This window comes from Tauraco erythrolophus, chromosome 2 (genome assembly GCF_009769465.1).
Source record: "Tauraco erythrolophus isolate bTauEry1 chromosome 2, bTauEry1.pri, whole genome shotgun sequence".
NCBI lineage: Eukaryota > Metazoa > Chordata > Aves > Musophagiformes > Musophagidae > Tauraco > Tauraco erythrolophus.
The window spans coordinates 9,825,343-9,842,257 of record NC_141466.1 but is presented as its reverse complement, the minus strand read 5'-3'; the positions used below and the strand labels follow the sequence as shown (position 1 = coordinate 9,842,257).

The window sequence follows — 16,915 nt, the reverse complement described above, 5'->3', positions numbered from 1 at the left end:
TTGGATAAATCAACTTTTTTTTCTTATAGTCTATGGAAATTTTATGTAGTTACCTCCTAATTTAGAAATTAATTCTGTGATATTATCCATAGCAAGCCTACCAGCACACCACTATTTCCAGCCCGTTCAGTAGCCTTTTGGAATGGGTGAATTATGCTGAATAGACTGTTCTGATTAACTCAAGGGCATTTTTAGTTTTATATCATCTGACATGGCATGAAGCTTGAAACAACATTTCTCATTTCATTAGTCTTGCAGAAACACAATTTGAGCCAGTGCCAGTTTAGTGGGGTATCATACTGTCATTTCCCTGCAGAATTTCAAGCAGACGTTGTATTGTGCATGTTTCTAAATGTTCCTTTTTATTTCCTTAAGAAAAAGCTGCTGGGAAAAATCCAAAATGAAAATTCAGGCTTTTTTCAGTGTAATTTGGCTTTTATAATTATCACTGGTCTTCCTGTTATGCCCATACAAGATGTTTAATTGCATTGCAATGCAAAACAAGATATCCTTAATGTATGAATCAGTAAATTTTTCAAATGGCTTTTTCATGAATAGAATATGATTCTCAATTTAATTATACTGTAAGCCTTAAAGAAGCACCTAGGATGAAAAATATGTGTGACATGACAGTCGTGTTTTGAATCCTTCACTTATATGCGATGAAAATATTTGAAAATATTTATCACTAGGGTAATACAGGTTTGTGTTCCTCAACAAAGATAAAATTTATTGCATTAATGACTGTAGCCTCCAGCTATGATATCTATAACATAAAAGCCAATTAACAGAAAAGAAAGGGAAGAGAGAATCCTGTCTAAGGTAAATCACAACTAGTGACTATTTTGCTTAGGGGTGCATAGCCAGACACGAATTCTGAGGTTGCTTGCTTGTGTCTTCAAGTTTTCACCCTTGCACAAGTACCTTTTTTATTTTTGTCTGTAGCACTGGCCCGGATGTGAGAGAAGGCTATATAGTTGCATACTGTGGTGCTTTTGCACTTTTCAGCTGATGTGAACTATTGGCTGAGACAGTAGAGCTCCCCTTCTGATGTCTCAAAGCTGCTGCTGCTGTAACGGTAACGCAGCACTGGCAAGGAAGTGGAAAATAACCAGTTGAAAACGTGCTTTAATCTGTGTGCGTTATCAAGCATTCTGTATTTTATGTGTTCTGTCTGAGCGTATACTAGATCATCCTATAAAAAAGAGGCGCACAGGGAGCTTAAAATCAGTTCTGGATTTTCTTGCAGCTTACTTTGAAAACACGGTAAGTGAAGTTAGATGGGTTAGTATCCATGCAGGCTATTAAATGCTGCTATTCAATTTGGATCATAAGCCTTTTGAAGTGAAAGAGAGAGAAGTCTGAATGCTGAAAAAGAGAAATGTTTCACATCAAAGGCATTCTTTCTATTGAGATTTACACAGCCTTTTGGCCTCCTTATTACTATTCATGGTGTTTTTTCAGTAATACAACAGACAATTTAGGCACCTAATTTACTGATATGATACTTCTTTTTGCTCTTCCTTAGCTTTGAAATGTAGTTGAAAAGCAACTGAAATGTGTTTTTGACTCGTGATAAAAGCTCAAATCATCTGCTTCGACATAGGCCTGTATAAAAAGCTCATTTTAACGCATATCTTGCAGGAACCTGCAAAGCCCTTTGATCCCCACAGCAACCATATAGAGCTGCATGATGCATCGTTCTCGTTACCATTGTGATATACATAACTGCTTTGGTACAGAGCGCAAGTTCTAACGTTCAGAAATACTCTTTTGTAGTATTACACACACGCATTTATGGTAGCTTTAGGAGGTTGGTTAAACCTAAACCTTGTGAATAGCAAACACGTTTCAAGGTGTTTCATTCATTGCAGGATACTACGTTCCCATTAGTAAGCCCAGAGAAAGCAGATCTTTCTGCCCTAAGATTTGCCTAAATTGCTAAGTGAGCAGTCCCCAGTGGCATCGCATCCATTTTGTATTTTATTCCTTTGCGTGTAAGTGTCATATAGCATAGAATCATGGAATGATAGAATCATTTAGGTTGAAAGAGACCTTGAAGATCATCGAGTCCAACCGTTAACCTAACACTACCAAGGGCCAACATCAGAGCTAGTGGACGTGTGCTTTAGACAGCGTTCATCACAGGAACGACAAAATGTCCTCACCCATCTTCATACACAGAGCAACAAAATGATACCTCCTAAGCTAAATGCAGTATAGGCTACACCACAGATGAAAACTATGTAAAGCCTCTGCAACATCCTGATTGCATTTGTAACACCAAGATAGGGAATTCTCCATGTAATCTTGACGGTATGGTAGTTCGAAAATGCCAGAAAGGTATACTCATGCTTCCAAAGATAGATATAATACCATTGTCTGGTCTAGATGGCCAGGGAATATACTGAAATAGGCACTCAGTGTTATCCCTTCACTTTCTTCAACTTGCTTAAACTGGTTTCCCTGGTTGTGTCTGTGACAGGTATTCTTTGGCAGCAGCGTGCCAAAGGCACTGTCTTGAACTGAGTCATACTCCCTGATTAAAGTTTTATTTTCATCACTTGCCTTCTATTCAGACTCTTTCTGTCCATATTCATATACACTCAGCTGCATATGCAGATAAGCAGGAGTGGTTTTCAGTGTGAATATACAGTTCTCTGAAACTGAGCATAAAGATGTTCATTTGGTTTCTTCCAAGGGGAGAGCTGACTCAGTAGGAAATGGAGCAAAACACACTCCAGGACATCAGCAGTAAAGTCTTTGGGCAGCGAGGTCTGAGTGGTACATGAAATTTTGGACAAAAATAAATTTCACAGTCTTGCTTACTCAGAGGTTGTCTAAGTGAAGTTTAATTGTGTTTTGAGATAAAAGAGGTCTAGAAAATCGATGCATTCAAAATAGTTTGAGATTCAGTACCTGGAATTTGAAAGCATAAATATTTGGGCATAAAATCACTCCTGGCCACAAAGTCTATGGATCTATGGAACAAAGCATTGATTTTACCAAAACCGCTAGATCAATGTGTTGGAACAAACTTTATTTCTGAAGGAATAAAAAGAAAGTGTCTATAATATCCTGAGCAGGCTAGGGACAGTTGATTGTGATCATCTTTATACTCAGTCTCCTGACACACAAAAAATACTTAAATGTTCCTACGAACATGCAATTAAGACTTCACAGGCTTAAGGATGTTTTAAGGAAATAACTTCAGTGTGTTAGACATTAGTCAAACTAGATGATGCTCAAAACCATTGCTGTACATTTGGCAAGTTTCAAACTGAGATTCAATCAATTGATGTCAAGTAAACACAAATTTTTCATGATTATTGATAGTATCTTTAGAAGGCCTAATAACTCATCTGCTTCAGTACTTAAAGTGATCTATAAATATGGCAAATTAGTATAAAATTTAATGCATCATTGAAGAGAACCGGCAAATTATGTCACATCTGCGTACTACATAATCCTGGTTCTTTGTCGTGCAAAATTTGGACTGGCTCAGGGAGAAAAGTATAGGACCACACAAGATCGTTATTTCTCAGCTAAACTCTAATATATACACAATGCAACGTATGCTCAGATTTTGGTACTATATGTGTGAAGTTCTTTTCTTTTTCATTTTTACATTTAATGATTCATGATGAGGAAGAAAGCAGGTGCAGAGATCTGGATTGAGGAGAATTAGACACAGTACATAGAAATGACTGACAGAGTTTCAGAAGATAATTCATCAAAGAGAAGGTCAGCTCTTTGTAGCATGAATTGTTTTCCTACAAAATGGAAGGTTTCAGGTTTTTTACTCAAAAAGAGCAGAAGCTGCAAATACCACTCTGTAAGAGGTGCATAGCTTTAAAATAGTGTGTTAGCTCCTTTCACTCTAATAACATCCTTGATGTATAAGCCATTCATATTCTTAAAAAACATTAAGATATGTCTGAGGATATTTAAAGCTAAACTTAACAGAATCCGTTATGTTTCAGAAGTACAAATAATTTGACATGATGCCTTAAAAAAGTTGAATTGCAAAAGATTTTTCTTTTGAAGCACTTAGATTATTTTTGTCACATCTTCTTTTAAAAGCATATCTTAATGTTCCCAGCTACTATTTTAGTATGGTCAGTAGATTCTTTTTGAATGACAGCACTTGAAGTAACAATCTAATGGACTTGAATGACCTAATGAAGTAGAATTCAAGCCAGCTGATGGCTCTGAAGCCATAATGTTGTTTGACTAAGAGTATCAATAATCATAGAATCATAGAATGGTTAGGGTTGGAAGAGACCTTAAAGATCATCTAGTTCCAACCCCACTGCCATGGGCAGGGACACCCTCCACTACACCAGGTTGCCCAAAGCCTCATCCAACCTGGCCTTGAACACTTCCAGGAATGGGACATCCACAACTTCTCTGGGCAATCCGTTCCAGTACCTCACCACCCTCAATGTAAAGAATTTCTTTCTTACATCTAACCTAAATCTGCCCTCTTTCAGTTTAAATCCATTGCCCCTTGTCCTATCACTACACGTCCTTGTAAAAAGTCCCTCTCCAGCTTTCCTGTAGGCCCCCTTTAGGTACTGGAAAGCTGCTATAAGATCACCCCGAAGCCTTCTCTGCTCCAGGCTGAACAGCCCCAACTCTCTCAGCCTGTCTTCATAGCAGAGGTGCCTCAGCCCTCTGATCATCTTCGTGGCCCTCCTCTGGACTCATTCCAGTACCTCCATGTCCTTCTTGTGCTGGGGACTCCAGAGCTGAACACAGTATTCCAGGTGGGGTCTCATGAGAGCAGAGTAGAGGGGCAGAATCACTTCCCTCGACCTGCTGGCCACGCTCCTTTTGATACAGCCCAGGATACGGTTGGCTTTCTGGGCTGCCAGCGCACATTGCCGGCTCATGTTGAGCTTCTCATCCACCAGCACTCCCAAGTCCTTTTCCTCAGGGCTGCTCTCGATCCATTCTCCGCCCAGCCTGTACTTGTGCATGGGATTGCCCCGACCCACGTGCAGGACCTTGCACTTGGCCTTGTTGAACTTCATGAGGTTCTCACAGGCCCACCTCTCCAGCCTGTCAAGGTCCCTCTGGATGGCATCCCTTCCCTCCAGTGTGTCCACAACACCACACAACTTGGTGTCATCTGCAATTGGTATTAGCTCACAATCTATCAAATATGTGAAAATGTAATATTGTGACTAATGCTTTTATTTCAGAGATATGCTGATTGTATACACAAGCAATAAGAATGCACCCTTTAAAACAGCAAACAGCATTTCTGGAGACAGATGCTTTTGACTCTAGTGCGCTCATGACTGAAAAGGGTGTTGTGCTTTTCCAGCTGCCCAAATGTATGGTATTGGGTATGCAGAGCACAATGCAAAAAACTTTCTACAAATCATTTTAATCCTGGAAAGTCCTGAAGAAGAAATCAAGTGTTCCTTAGAATAGTGCCATTTTCTTTATTGAGGATACGTTATGTCTTTTAGACAGGAATGCTGTTATCAGTCAGTACTGTATGCATGACTTATTCCAAATGAGGAAACAATTTTAAAGTGTTCTTAAAAATATTTTAAATTGAATCATAAGTTTGGAAATACCTACGCTTAAAAAAAAACCCAAAACCCTCAAGAGTTCTCAAGCAGCAGCAAATCTAGATTTGATCCGGCCCCATGTCTAAATCAGATCAGAACACAGCCCATTAAAGAAAATCTCTCACGTGGCATTCATTTTGGCCTTTTCAAGTTGCTATATGCTTTTTAAGCCTGTACCCAAGCACATCAAGATAGCATTTAAGAACGAAAACTATTTCTGCTGCTTTCTCTGTTTTCACACTGTGAAAGGGCTACCCTTGGGTCTCTTGTGGCAAATAGCAGTGAAAGGTATAGTGTGGTGTGCTATAAATGTGGCCAAAAAAATGAGAGAGTCTAAGCCAGAAAACTAATTTGCTGAGCCTTTCATGGATCCTGCCAAATAACTGAGAATTTCTAAATCCTGTATGGTGATGGGGAAGAAGAATACAAGGGGTAATTACTTTTTAAAACTTGGTTCTTACAAGTCATCATGGGAAGCCTATTCTCAGAGGATCAATTCCCATTCTGCCAAAATATCATTTAATTTGAGATCAGGTCAGAGGTTATATACAAATGTGCAGATCTAGTTCTGCCATTTTTTTTGTAGTATGTTGGATGTTTCCTGGGCTCAGATAAACTGTCTCTTGTATTACGAAAGCCAGTAGGCTGTATTTCTGGGGTCAACATCTGAAAACCGTTTTTCATAAAATACGGCTTGTTGCAAGACTGCAGTAGTAAACCAGTTTTGTGCTGCTCTGAAGACTGGTTTTCTTTAAGCAAGCTAAAACAATGATGCAGCTGTTGTATGGTGGAAAGATAAAGGTCTGCAGTGAAATGTTCTTTTTGTTTAACATAGAGAAAAATTAACCAAAGGAACACACCTGATATGTATGAAGCACTGATCGTGACAGCTGACCTCTAGAACTGGTTCTCAACCAGCAGCAGAAAATTAGAATATATAATACAGACCTCTTACAGTCCTGTTGAGAGTCTGGGCAAGGTGAATGACCTTCAAAGACTTTCCATATGTAAGTTCTCTAATTGTGAATTTGTGTTTCTTGTTTTCTGTTTAGGACTGCAAACACAACACAGGTGGTTCATATTGTGATAGATGTCTTCCTGGCTTCTACGGTGATCCTACTAAAGGGACAGCTGAAGATTGTCAGTTGTGTGCTTGCCCCCTAAACATAGCTTCTAACAAGTAAGATATATATTTATTGCATGTTATGCTTTAAGTAAATTGCATAACTTTTTGATTTATACTTTTGCATGTACAGTTGAGGTTTTCTTCTGTGTTAATCAAGTAATATATTCTGCAATATGAACTTTTATTCTCTTTTTACAATTGTACAGAATGCTAGCTTCATAGAGAGGCAAGGCAAAAAACCTCTTCACATAGGCTTTTTTTAATAATTGAATTTAAAATCAATTTATGTTTATCAGATAAAATAGTGATTCCTTCTGCTGTTAATTTTCGTTTTCTGCCAGTCAACATTCAATGATAATGTTAATTTGTTTGGAGTCCAAATTCAGCCTAAGATCTCGCAAGTGAAAATATTTTGTCAGCGTATCTCAAAATAATCACTATAAATTTGTTTTATTAAATAAAAATAATAGTGAAAAGTTCATCAAAACTCTGGGCTAAAGAACAAATGTTTCCTTCATTACAAAAGCTTGTCTGTGCTTCTTGCTACGTACAATTTAATAGACCAAGTGGCTTGAATGTTTTTTCGTTTGTTTTGTCTCAGTCAGTACTTGGAAAATAACAATACCAAAATCATTTGACTTGGTGTCATTGAAGAAAACTGTTCTGAATCTTGTCTGGTTAGCTTTTCTTGTGCATATAAAATAAATGCAAATGATGTGTATCAGTCTGAATTTGCACATTTGGTTTATGCTGTCCAGTATGGCTTCAGAGAAAAGGAGCCCTGGTGCAAATAGTATATTTCCAGATTACACAGAAGAGCTGCTATGGTTCTACACATACCATAATTTTTCAGGAAGATCAGGAACTGTTGAGTATGTCTGACGTGTTTGCGGTGGTAACTACTGCTTGCCCAAATTCCAGCCATAAATTGGATGTGGCTCCCTTCTGAAAAGAATCACTGTTAATCCATATAAACGGTTCAGAAGGGTTGTAGGATTGTACTGGAAAACTGTAAACTATGCACAGGGATTGCCCCATCCCAAACTCTTCACACAGCTTTCAAGTTTTAAGTGGCTATAGGAGCTGATAAATCTACTGGAGTAATTTTTTTTTCCTCCCTTCAGCCCTGCATCTTCCGTTTCACTCTATTTTTTCTTAAACAAAAGTCAGATTCTGTCAATGAAATGCACTTTACTGTTGAAGAGTGTAAAGAATACTTTTTAATGTTTACAGGGCAAAATATGTGTCTACCACCCGCCCAGGGAGGGAGCTCTGCAAGATGCAAGAAGAGAATTTGACCTGAATGTCAGTGTGCCACCACAAGGCACAGATGAACCAGATTTTGCTCTTTCGTTCAGGCTAAGGCTGTTGCCTACAGTGGCATTGTGTCCTGTTAAAATTGCACTGATCGGGGCAGGAATAATCTAAGCACTTATCAGCAGAAATTCCAGGGGATTGTAGAATGGGAGCCTGCCTTCTCCAATCACAACTATTCAGTTGGTTGTATTAGATATTGATGGGTTTATTATGTCTGCTGCTCAGGCATGGTTCTTCTGATGACCTCATTTCTTTCACATACTTAGTAGAGAGGTTGTGGAGTCTCCTTCTCTGGAGATGTTCAAAACCCGCCTGGACGTGTTCTTGTGTGATCTGATCTAGGTGGTCCTGCTCAGGCAGGGGGATTGGACTAGTTGATCCTTTGAGGTCCCTTCAAATCCCTGACATTCTGTGATTCTGTGAATTCCTTGCATAGTTAATTAACTCTCTTTCTATTCTTTGAGAACGCTGTACTGACAAAGCAGGAAAAACACTATCACATGTATATCTTGTGTAGATGTGCAACAAAGCAAGTCAAATAGATTGAGTTTAGGTTTTTATTGGCAAAATGCCTGGAGCTCTCTATTACATATTCATCAGAGTTCTAGCTGCTTTACTTTCCTTTTCTGAAATTTAACAAGAGTCCCATTTTTAATATTTGGTTTTCTTCAAAAATATAGGTACAAAACAAATGCAGAATATAAATGTTCTTGAACTGTGAAACTGTGGGAATCCTGAACCCTGCAAAGTTTAGCCCTGCATTAGAATTGTACAATAGCTTCTTGTTTCTAAAATGGAAAAAGCAAAACTCTGAACATCCTCAAGCTTTGTAGAACTCATTGAAAGGTTCAAGCTCTCATGACTTTACAGTCCTAGACCAATTATTAAATTTGTTTATGAGGAAGAAAAAAGGTTGTTAAAGATTTAATGTATTATCTGAAAGCTGTTAAAATACTCATTTTTCTTCTTAGTTGGCAATGAGTTTATTGTGCTGGGGATAATATATGTAAACAATTCAGATTCATTCACACATCCTTCACAGAGAAAATAAAGATATTTTACCAAGCTCCTGAATAACCTAGCAAGTGACTAATTTACATACAAATGATTATAAATAGCTGTCTATAGATTTTAATTCCTGTAGTATTTATTTCCTAACATGGCATGACACGGCATCTGTAAGTCTCTAAGCTTAATACTAAGTTCCTGGTGCGTAGAGAATGTTGTCCATGTGATGAACCTCTGAGATATATTCCTATTAAGAAATCGGTTTTGTCTTTTATAGCAGTGGGTTTTTTTCCTTATGATGCTTATAATGGTTCCCATTACTGTTTTCGCAGCACTTGAGTCATGTTCTTTGCAATGTCGCATAAGGTGGAGGAGAACTGTTCTATCCATTTGAGAAATGTAGGGTGATGGTATTGTTCTATAGTTAACTTAAGCTGATTCAACTGCTGCTCATTCCCTCTCCTGTTTCCTAGTGGCAGCAGTTTCCATATGCAATCACTGAAGCCAATCATAAAACTGCCTTCTGAAGCACAACAGTGATAAGTGACTTGCCATATGTCAGAAAAGCATACTTGGCCAAATCAGGAAACTAAAATTAAGTTGTCTAAGCTTGTTTTCTAGATCCTGGGCTATATTTTCCTCTTTTTGCATATATCTCCATATTTGTACTTATGTGATGCAAATGAGTTCAATACTCGTATTATAAATGGCATATGCAATGCACGCTTGACTTCTTCATCTTATCTTTTCTTATTAACGCTTCACTCTTACAAAATGTTCTAACATTCTTAGCCTTTAAGGAGTTTCAAATAAACTGATTTTTTTTTTTCCCATAGAAATTATCAGACATGCTACTATATAATTCTTTCTACCAAATGTAGATGTCTGGGATAATTACTACTCTTCACTTGAAGTGGTGATAAAATTTATATGGGTAATGAAGACCCTGACAGGACTGTTTTATCATTGGAAATGGGAGACAGAAGATATCTCACTCAGCTTGAGAAGGTCACAAGTAAACTCATAGCATGTGAACTAGGAATTTGGGTTAGTCTCAGAATTCTAATATTTTCTTGAAGAATTAAATAAAATCACAAACTTATTCCCAAGAAATGTTTTCTATATCATACCTATAAGCCTCTAGGAAGCCCTATCTCCCAACATAGACCTATCACATATATACCCATGCTGTGTATTCATGCTTGTCCCATGTCTTGACTGATGTTAATGTCGTTACCTGATGTAAAATCTGAAAAGAGTGATAATGAATCAAGAGAGACTAAGATTTTTTGAAGCTTATTTTGACAGATCAGTACACACTGTTCCTGCCCATGGCAAGGGGGTTGGAACTAGATGATCTTTAAGGTCCCTTCCAACTCAAACCGTTCTATGGTTCGGTGATTCTTTTCATCAGTATTTATTGCTAGTGAGTAATGAGATTCTAAATAATCAGGAAGATAAACTCTTATTTTCTCATGCTGCTGTTACATGTTTCCTGTATAGTATGCAGATGGGAATTTCTCAATGTATTAGTGTTTAGTATTGAGATGTGAACTGACTATTAAGTCAGAGAAAGAATCAAAGGCTGCTAGGTCCAAGCATAACCCTTAAGACATGGAAATTCTGCTGTTTGTTCTTAGTACTTAGTTATAACAAGTACTTAATTATTAACTTTAAAATTTATGCAGTTGAATTCAGAGCTCTTGATGGAACTGCAGTACAGTCAATCTCATGCAATGCTATCATGAGCTGTGATAGCATATCCACAAAGTTTCCCATGTAACTCTTAGAAAGACTGAGGTTGGGACTGACAAACAGGATCTTACTTGAAGTAAGTCAGGTGCTGCTGATTAGATTCAATGTCTCAGTTGGAAATTGCTTTCATTGCTGTTTAAAAATAGAATGAACAATTATTGTTTCTTCAACTGGTTCCTCATGCATTCATGAATCTATTCTTAACTGAATGATATTGCAAAGTAACACAAACCTAATCCTTATGGGAAGGAGGAAAATCTCAATGTCTATCTGTGTTTACTGAACTTGACCTTCCCACATTTTTCTTACTGATTTTTTTATGTCTGTGGGATAACTTGCCCTATGACAGACAGGATATTTATAAATAGAAGTAATCTATAACAGAAGCAGAATAAAGAATAACTGAAGTCAGATCATAGAGTCGATGACTCCTGAGAAATGGATAGGACAAGGGGTAATGGTTTTAAAATAGAGGGAGGTAGATTCAGATTGGATATTAGGAAAAAATTTTTTACCATGAGAGTGGTAGAACACTGGAACAGGTTGCCCAGAGAGGTGGTGGATGCTCCATCCCTGGAGACATTTAAGGCCAGGTTGGACGAGGCCCTGAGCAACCTGATCTAGTTGGAGATATCCTTGTTTGTTGCAGGGGGGTTGGACTAGATGGCCTTTGAAGGTCCCTTCCAGCCCTAACCATTCTATGATTCTATGATTCTATGGGGTCCGGTCACCAGCAGGTAATCACATTACATGACCCTAATTAAGCTTTTCAGTCTTCCCTGTGCCTATTATTTTCCGGAAATTTTCGTCATGTTTCCTGCTTTAATTTATCTGAAGTCAGATTATGTCCCTTTGTTATTATTGTACCATGAACTTTTACTTTGAATATACCTTCTTTCTGATGTCTTTGTTAGAGCAATTATATTCCTTCTCAACTTCTGTTTTCCTAGCTTACAGAAGATAAGTTTAGTGCCTTCTTTTCAGATAGGTGCTTTGTTTCGTTTTCCTGTTGTGAATAGTCACTCCACTATGCACCTGCTCCCATTTTTTTTTTTCCCTTTTTCTAATTTTCTATTTGGTTGACCAGAATTTATTATTATTATTTAGGTGAGGCCCTATAAAGTCGCTGTCTCTAACAATTGTTCCAGAATGACAGAAGAACAGGATGCCTCTTACTCTGTGCAGTCTCTTTTAGAGTGTCAGGAGACTTCCTCACAAAAGTGTATTAAGGAAGAAAGATTATGGAAAGCAAAATGCTAAACAGTGAAGGAGCACAGTTCAGAGTTAAACACGGACATCAAGAGGTGGAGCTTTCAAAAGCCTATGTTATCCCTATTAATAAAAATACAGCTAAAAATAAGTAGACCATAGCAAAGAGGTAAAGCTTTCTACTCTGCAAGCTATTCTGAAACTTCAGCGTGCCTGTCTGGCCTGTTGCTTGAGGTCATTGGCACTCAATTTACTCAAATGCACTCTCTGGGAAGCTGCACCAGGTATTTCCCTTTTTGCCGTTCCCCTTTCTTGTTCACAGGGTTCCTTTTACAGCTGGTTATGCACAAAGTTAACTGAGCTTTCAAATCAGATGTCCTTCAGAAAGATTTATATGGGGGCCACATTATGGCATAGATTGTTTTGCCAGGTCCTCAGGGGCACAAACAAACAGCTGTACATTCCTGCCTTTATAATGGTATCCAGACTGCTCAGTGGCAGGCTCAAGTCCCGTAATAACAGGCCATTGGGATGCTGCCATCCGTTACTCTATATTCAGTGTCGCAGAAATAGCAGAGTCATTCCAAATTCTGTTTGCTGGAGTCAAAGCTAAGCCCCATGTCCTAGACCAGAATCACTTTTCCTGGGCACTGTTTTGCAGATTAACGATCTCTGAAGTGGGAAGAGAGCTATGCTCCTTACCATCCTTTCTTTATGTTTCTTTCTTGTCCCTCTTCTCACCCAATATCAACAACACAGCTTTAGCCCGACATGCCATTTTGACCCAAGTCGTGGATTAATATGCGATGAATGCCCAGCTGGGTACGTGGGACCACGCTGTGAAAGGTAAGCAAGCATCATGCTTTTAGCCATATGAGGTCTGAAACAAAAGTATTGATTATATGCAACTGTTCTACCTTTTTATTACTTCCCCTTCTCATCCCCGTTCCTGCCTTCTGAAACTCACTGAAGAAATTCCTGTGCATCTTTCTCTGATACCGTGTCCATGCATTTGTGTATTTCTAGTGCTTATTTTATTACTTTATGGTCAAGTGCAAAGCTTCCAAGAAGCGTTTGCTGGAAAGTAAGAGTCTTTTTTAAAAAATGATTCTTCTAGCTTTTCTGTCACTCTTCTGAGATTTTTATAATCATTTTGTCTCTTTTGTCATTGTGTAGAGCATGGTGAATCAAATATGCAATAAATTACTGATTCTTCTTTTAAACAAGTTAATATGCAGTGAAAATACAGCTCTTCTAATAAGTTATTTGTTGATTTTAATTATTTTAAAAAGAATGTTTTACATTTTTGTTGCTTCTAGTTTCCCATTGCAGTCTTTATTTAGCAAGTAGAACAAGCTAGGTTTTAATGGCAAGAAAGATAATTCTTCTTTGACAAGTACATAGAAAAGCTCAATATACATTTCCTACACTTATTACTACTTGTACAAAAGACACATAAAAAAATGTCTAGTCTGTCTTTGGCTGTGACAGGTCTGAATGACATGTTAGTACTGAGAGAGAAAGTTCTCTCCCCGTCTTACATCCTGTTACTCCAAAAGGATCACATGGAGAATTTAAATGAAACAGAAGGCTAGTGTGAGCGCAGGTGCTAAGCTCCCAGGAACCCCCTACCGCAGCAGGTGAGACCGCATAGACAAGCGATATCATCACTGTGTCTGCACGCCTTCAGTCCCGTGGGACTTCACTTGGATGGGACATCTTTCGAGAGCAGTTAGTGTGCCAGGGGACCTCTGCGAGTTGTTTGGAGGTCGTGATGAATCAGCATTGGCTTTGGCTCTGTGATCCTCATCCCCTGTGACCCTGTAAATGACACCTCTTTAAGAGGGGCTGAGGGAGCCAGATAACTGTCTAACACCTGGCTAAACAGTTATGGGGCATGAAAACATGGCACTTCTGTTTCTTAGTAGGCTTTTGCCTTTTGGCACTCCCATGAGCTGCTTGCAGCATTTTCCAATGTAAACCCTAAAAAAGGTAAGGCCTCTGAATGAAGACTTACAATATTCAGGCTGGGATGAGGAAAAGTAGGAGTGAACCCAGAGGAAGAGCCAACTAGGAAAGCAGGAACCTGATCATACGCTGTGATCACTTCCTAGTCCTGTCTTCCCAATTTGCATTTACAACTACTTCCCTTTGAATCTCCTGTTTGGCTATATCTGCCCTAAAGTGAGAGTGCAGGCTGTCACCTGTTTCCACCCATCATCACTGAGTCTGCTCCTGCTGCGTGCTATTTCTGCCTGTCTTTTCCTGTCCGTCTTGGGAGTCATCCCCTTCTTTCAGCTAGTGGGCTGTGACGTTAATGACGGCAGGAATAAATCGCATCAAGAGCACTTTGATGGCAGTTTGTCGATGCAGGGTCATTGACAGCTTCCATTAGCAACAAGTGCTATTTCTGAGTGGGGCACAGGCTGTAGATGCAGTAGGACAGAATCTGAATAAGTGGCAGGCTTGGATTTTAGCCTGATTTCCTAAGGAAATGAGGCTAGTGTGACTTTTTTTGTGCATGTCTGGCTGGCTGCCTGCAAAGACGTGTGAACTTGTAGGTCAATTTCAACCAAATTTGACAGAAGGGTAGGAGGTCTCAAAGATAATAATTGTTCCTGAAGGTTTTGTGAAAAGAAGTGGCTGAATAGAGGTTGATAGATCAGAACATGTCATAGCTAAAGGGGAGAACATTATGTGAACTCACACCTGATTAAACAGCAGAGAATACATGAGAGAGAGAGAGAACGAGAGAGAGATTATTAAATGTTCTGCCCATAAGAAAACTTTCACAGGGCAAGGAAAAAGTGCTGCTGTAGCCTGAGGGATTACTCTTTGCTGAATGGCAACATCCTGCAGCAAATAATCAGCCCTTAGCCTTGTAACCATGAGATACAGATCCATTGGAAATTAGGCCATTAATTCCAGTGCTCATAGAACTATTTGCTTTTAATTGTAACAAGTTGCTTGGAAATGCCCACAGCTGTCAATAATAATGAACAGGAGAAAGTGTGTTGCCTTTTGCTATTTATAGTGATTGTGTAACTGCTAAAAGACTTTACATGAAATTCTCTTTCACTTTAGCAACTGCAAAGTGACAAGTGATCTGAGCCACATGATTCATTAACTGAACAATCCTAAATTATCATGAAGTAGCAAGTATCATGAAGTGAGCATGTGCAGTACTGTACCTATTTGGCCTCCAAAATCATCCTCTACCCGTTAGGGAGACAAGACCTTTTCTTCATTTATATATATTTTTTTTTTACACCGGAGTTGTAAAATGTCAAAAATTAATGTTTCTCACTTGAACTTTTCGGGAAAATGTTGCCAAAATTGCTCAATGTTCTAAGGGGTCCGGCTCATAACACTATGAAAATAATCACAGATATAAACTGTATTGAGAGTTACCACATACCTGTAACTGTAGAGAAAGCCCAGCTTCCCCATTTAATCCTTTCCCCAGCAAATTAGACTGAACGTCCTTCCTTTGCTCACTGCTCACTTTCCCATGGGGTGAGAATCTAGCTTCTCCTGTAGCACTCCTTCATTTATGAATATGATTCCAGTGACCTTTTCCTCTTAGGAGAGGAGATGAGAGGTCAGTGTATCTTAAGTGGGAAGAGAAGGGTGAACTGGGTTATGTCTTTCCTTCCTCTCCCCGGCCCTGTTCTTTAGGTCTAGCACAGAGTACCACCAGCCATAGACCCTTGTGAGTCCCTTGGCTTCAACTTGCTACTCCTTCTAGCTAATGTAATTCATCCACTAGTGCCAGAAGTACAAGTCTGTATGGGAAAAAGAGACATTCAGGAGATTTGATACAACAAATGTGATATGCAGGATTGTTTACAGCTTGCAAAGGTAGGCATTGGGATGTTACAAAATGCAAGATTTACAGTTGGTCGTGCAACAATAACAACAGTGTTGTGCTCCTGAGTTAAGGTTTTTAGCTGCATGGTCACAAGCCATTTCTCCACAGGGCTTTTGCAAAATTTTGCACACAGGTTGAATGCACATAAGTTTCAAAGCAACTGTTAAAATAGCACTTCCAGACTTTAAGGTGTTTGGATTGGCAGCCTAAATTAACTCTGTCTCAAGGGTTGGTTTGGTTTTTTTTCCCAGTAAATATAAAGAAATGTATAAAATGGGCTTGTGTTTGTTTGCATATATGTGTATGTGCACAGCACCATACAGGCTGCTGTGAAGAAAATTAACTCCGTTCCAGCCAGACCCGGTACGCATACATACACATTTATTTTTATAGTAGCCCTATATTTGGCACTAGTTATGCCAAATAAAAACAAACAGTGTCAGTCACAGACACACATTTAAGGGTAAACGTGAGCATAGAGGAAAAGTATGGAAACCGTCTTTCATCACTGCTTTTACTCCTATTCTTGAGTATTTTTTAATCTCAGAGGTGTTCTGTTGTACTTAGCAATCATTTATTTAGATATGTATTTTGTGTAATACATAAATGTAATTTTGCATGCCACATACATATTGTTGGGGTTTTTTTAATATCAACTTTGCCAAACAGGTAATGCTTTGAATCTGAGAAGAGTAGCTGAAGTATAAATGTTCTTAAGGGAATAAAGATGGAATTAGCGAAACTAGATTTTTTAATATTGCCCTGCAACTTCAGGAGAAGTGGGAGGACAAAGTGCAAGAATTTACACATAAATACATGCACACAATTTTCTTTTAAACTTAACAGGTTTACCCCTATTTTCAGGATCATCTTGAATCTGGATTCGAGATTATTTATGTTTATGAGTGGAACATAGCTATGTGATGGTAGTGGGTTTTGCTAATTTTAATTAGCAAAGTCTAAACTGATGAGAGCACATAGAGTTATCAAGGTCTCCTGCTATTAATAGAACGAAATGATTAGCAGTGCATTTCTCACGAATCC

The 16,915-nt window shown here is 38.6% G+C and overlaps 1 protein-coding gene across 1 annotated transcript in view; it reads left to right on the top strand.

Annotated features, from left to right (window-relative positions):
• LAMA2 (laminin subunit alpha 2) overlaps positions 1 to 16,915 on the top strand; it is a 303,089-nt gene that overhangs the window by 142,838 nt on the left and 143,336 nt on the right. Inside the window, exons 17-18 of the mRNA XM_086631963.1 lie at positions 6,638 to 6,765; positions 12,760 to 12,846. Coding sequence (XP_086488089.1) covers positions 6,638 to 6,765; positions 12,760 to 12,846 — 215 coding nt within the window. The remainder of the gene's footprint in view (positions 1 to 6,637; positions 6,766 to 12,759; positions 12,847 to 16,915) is intronic.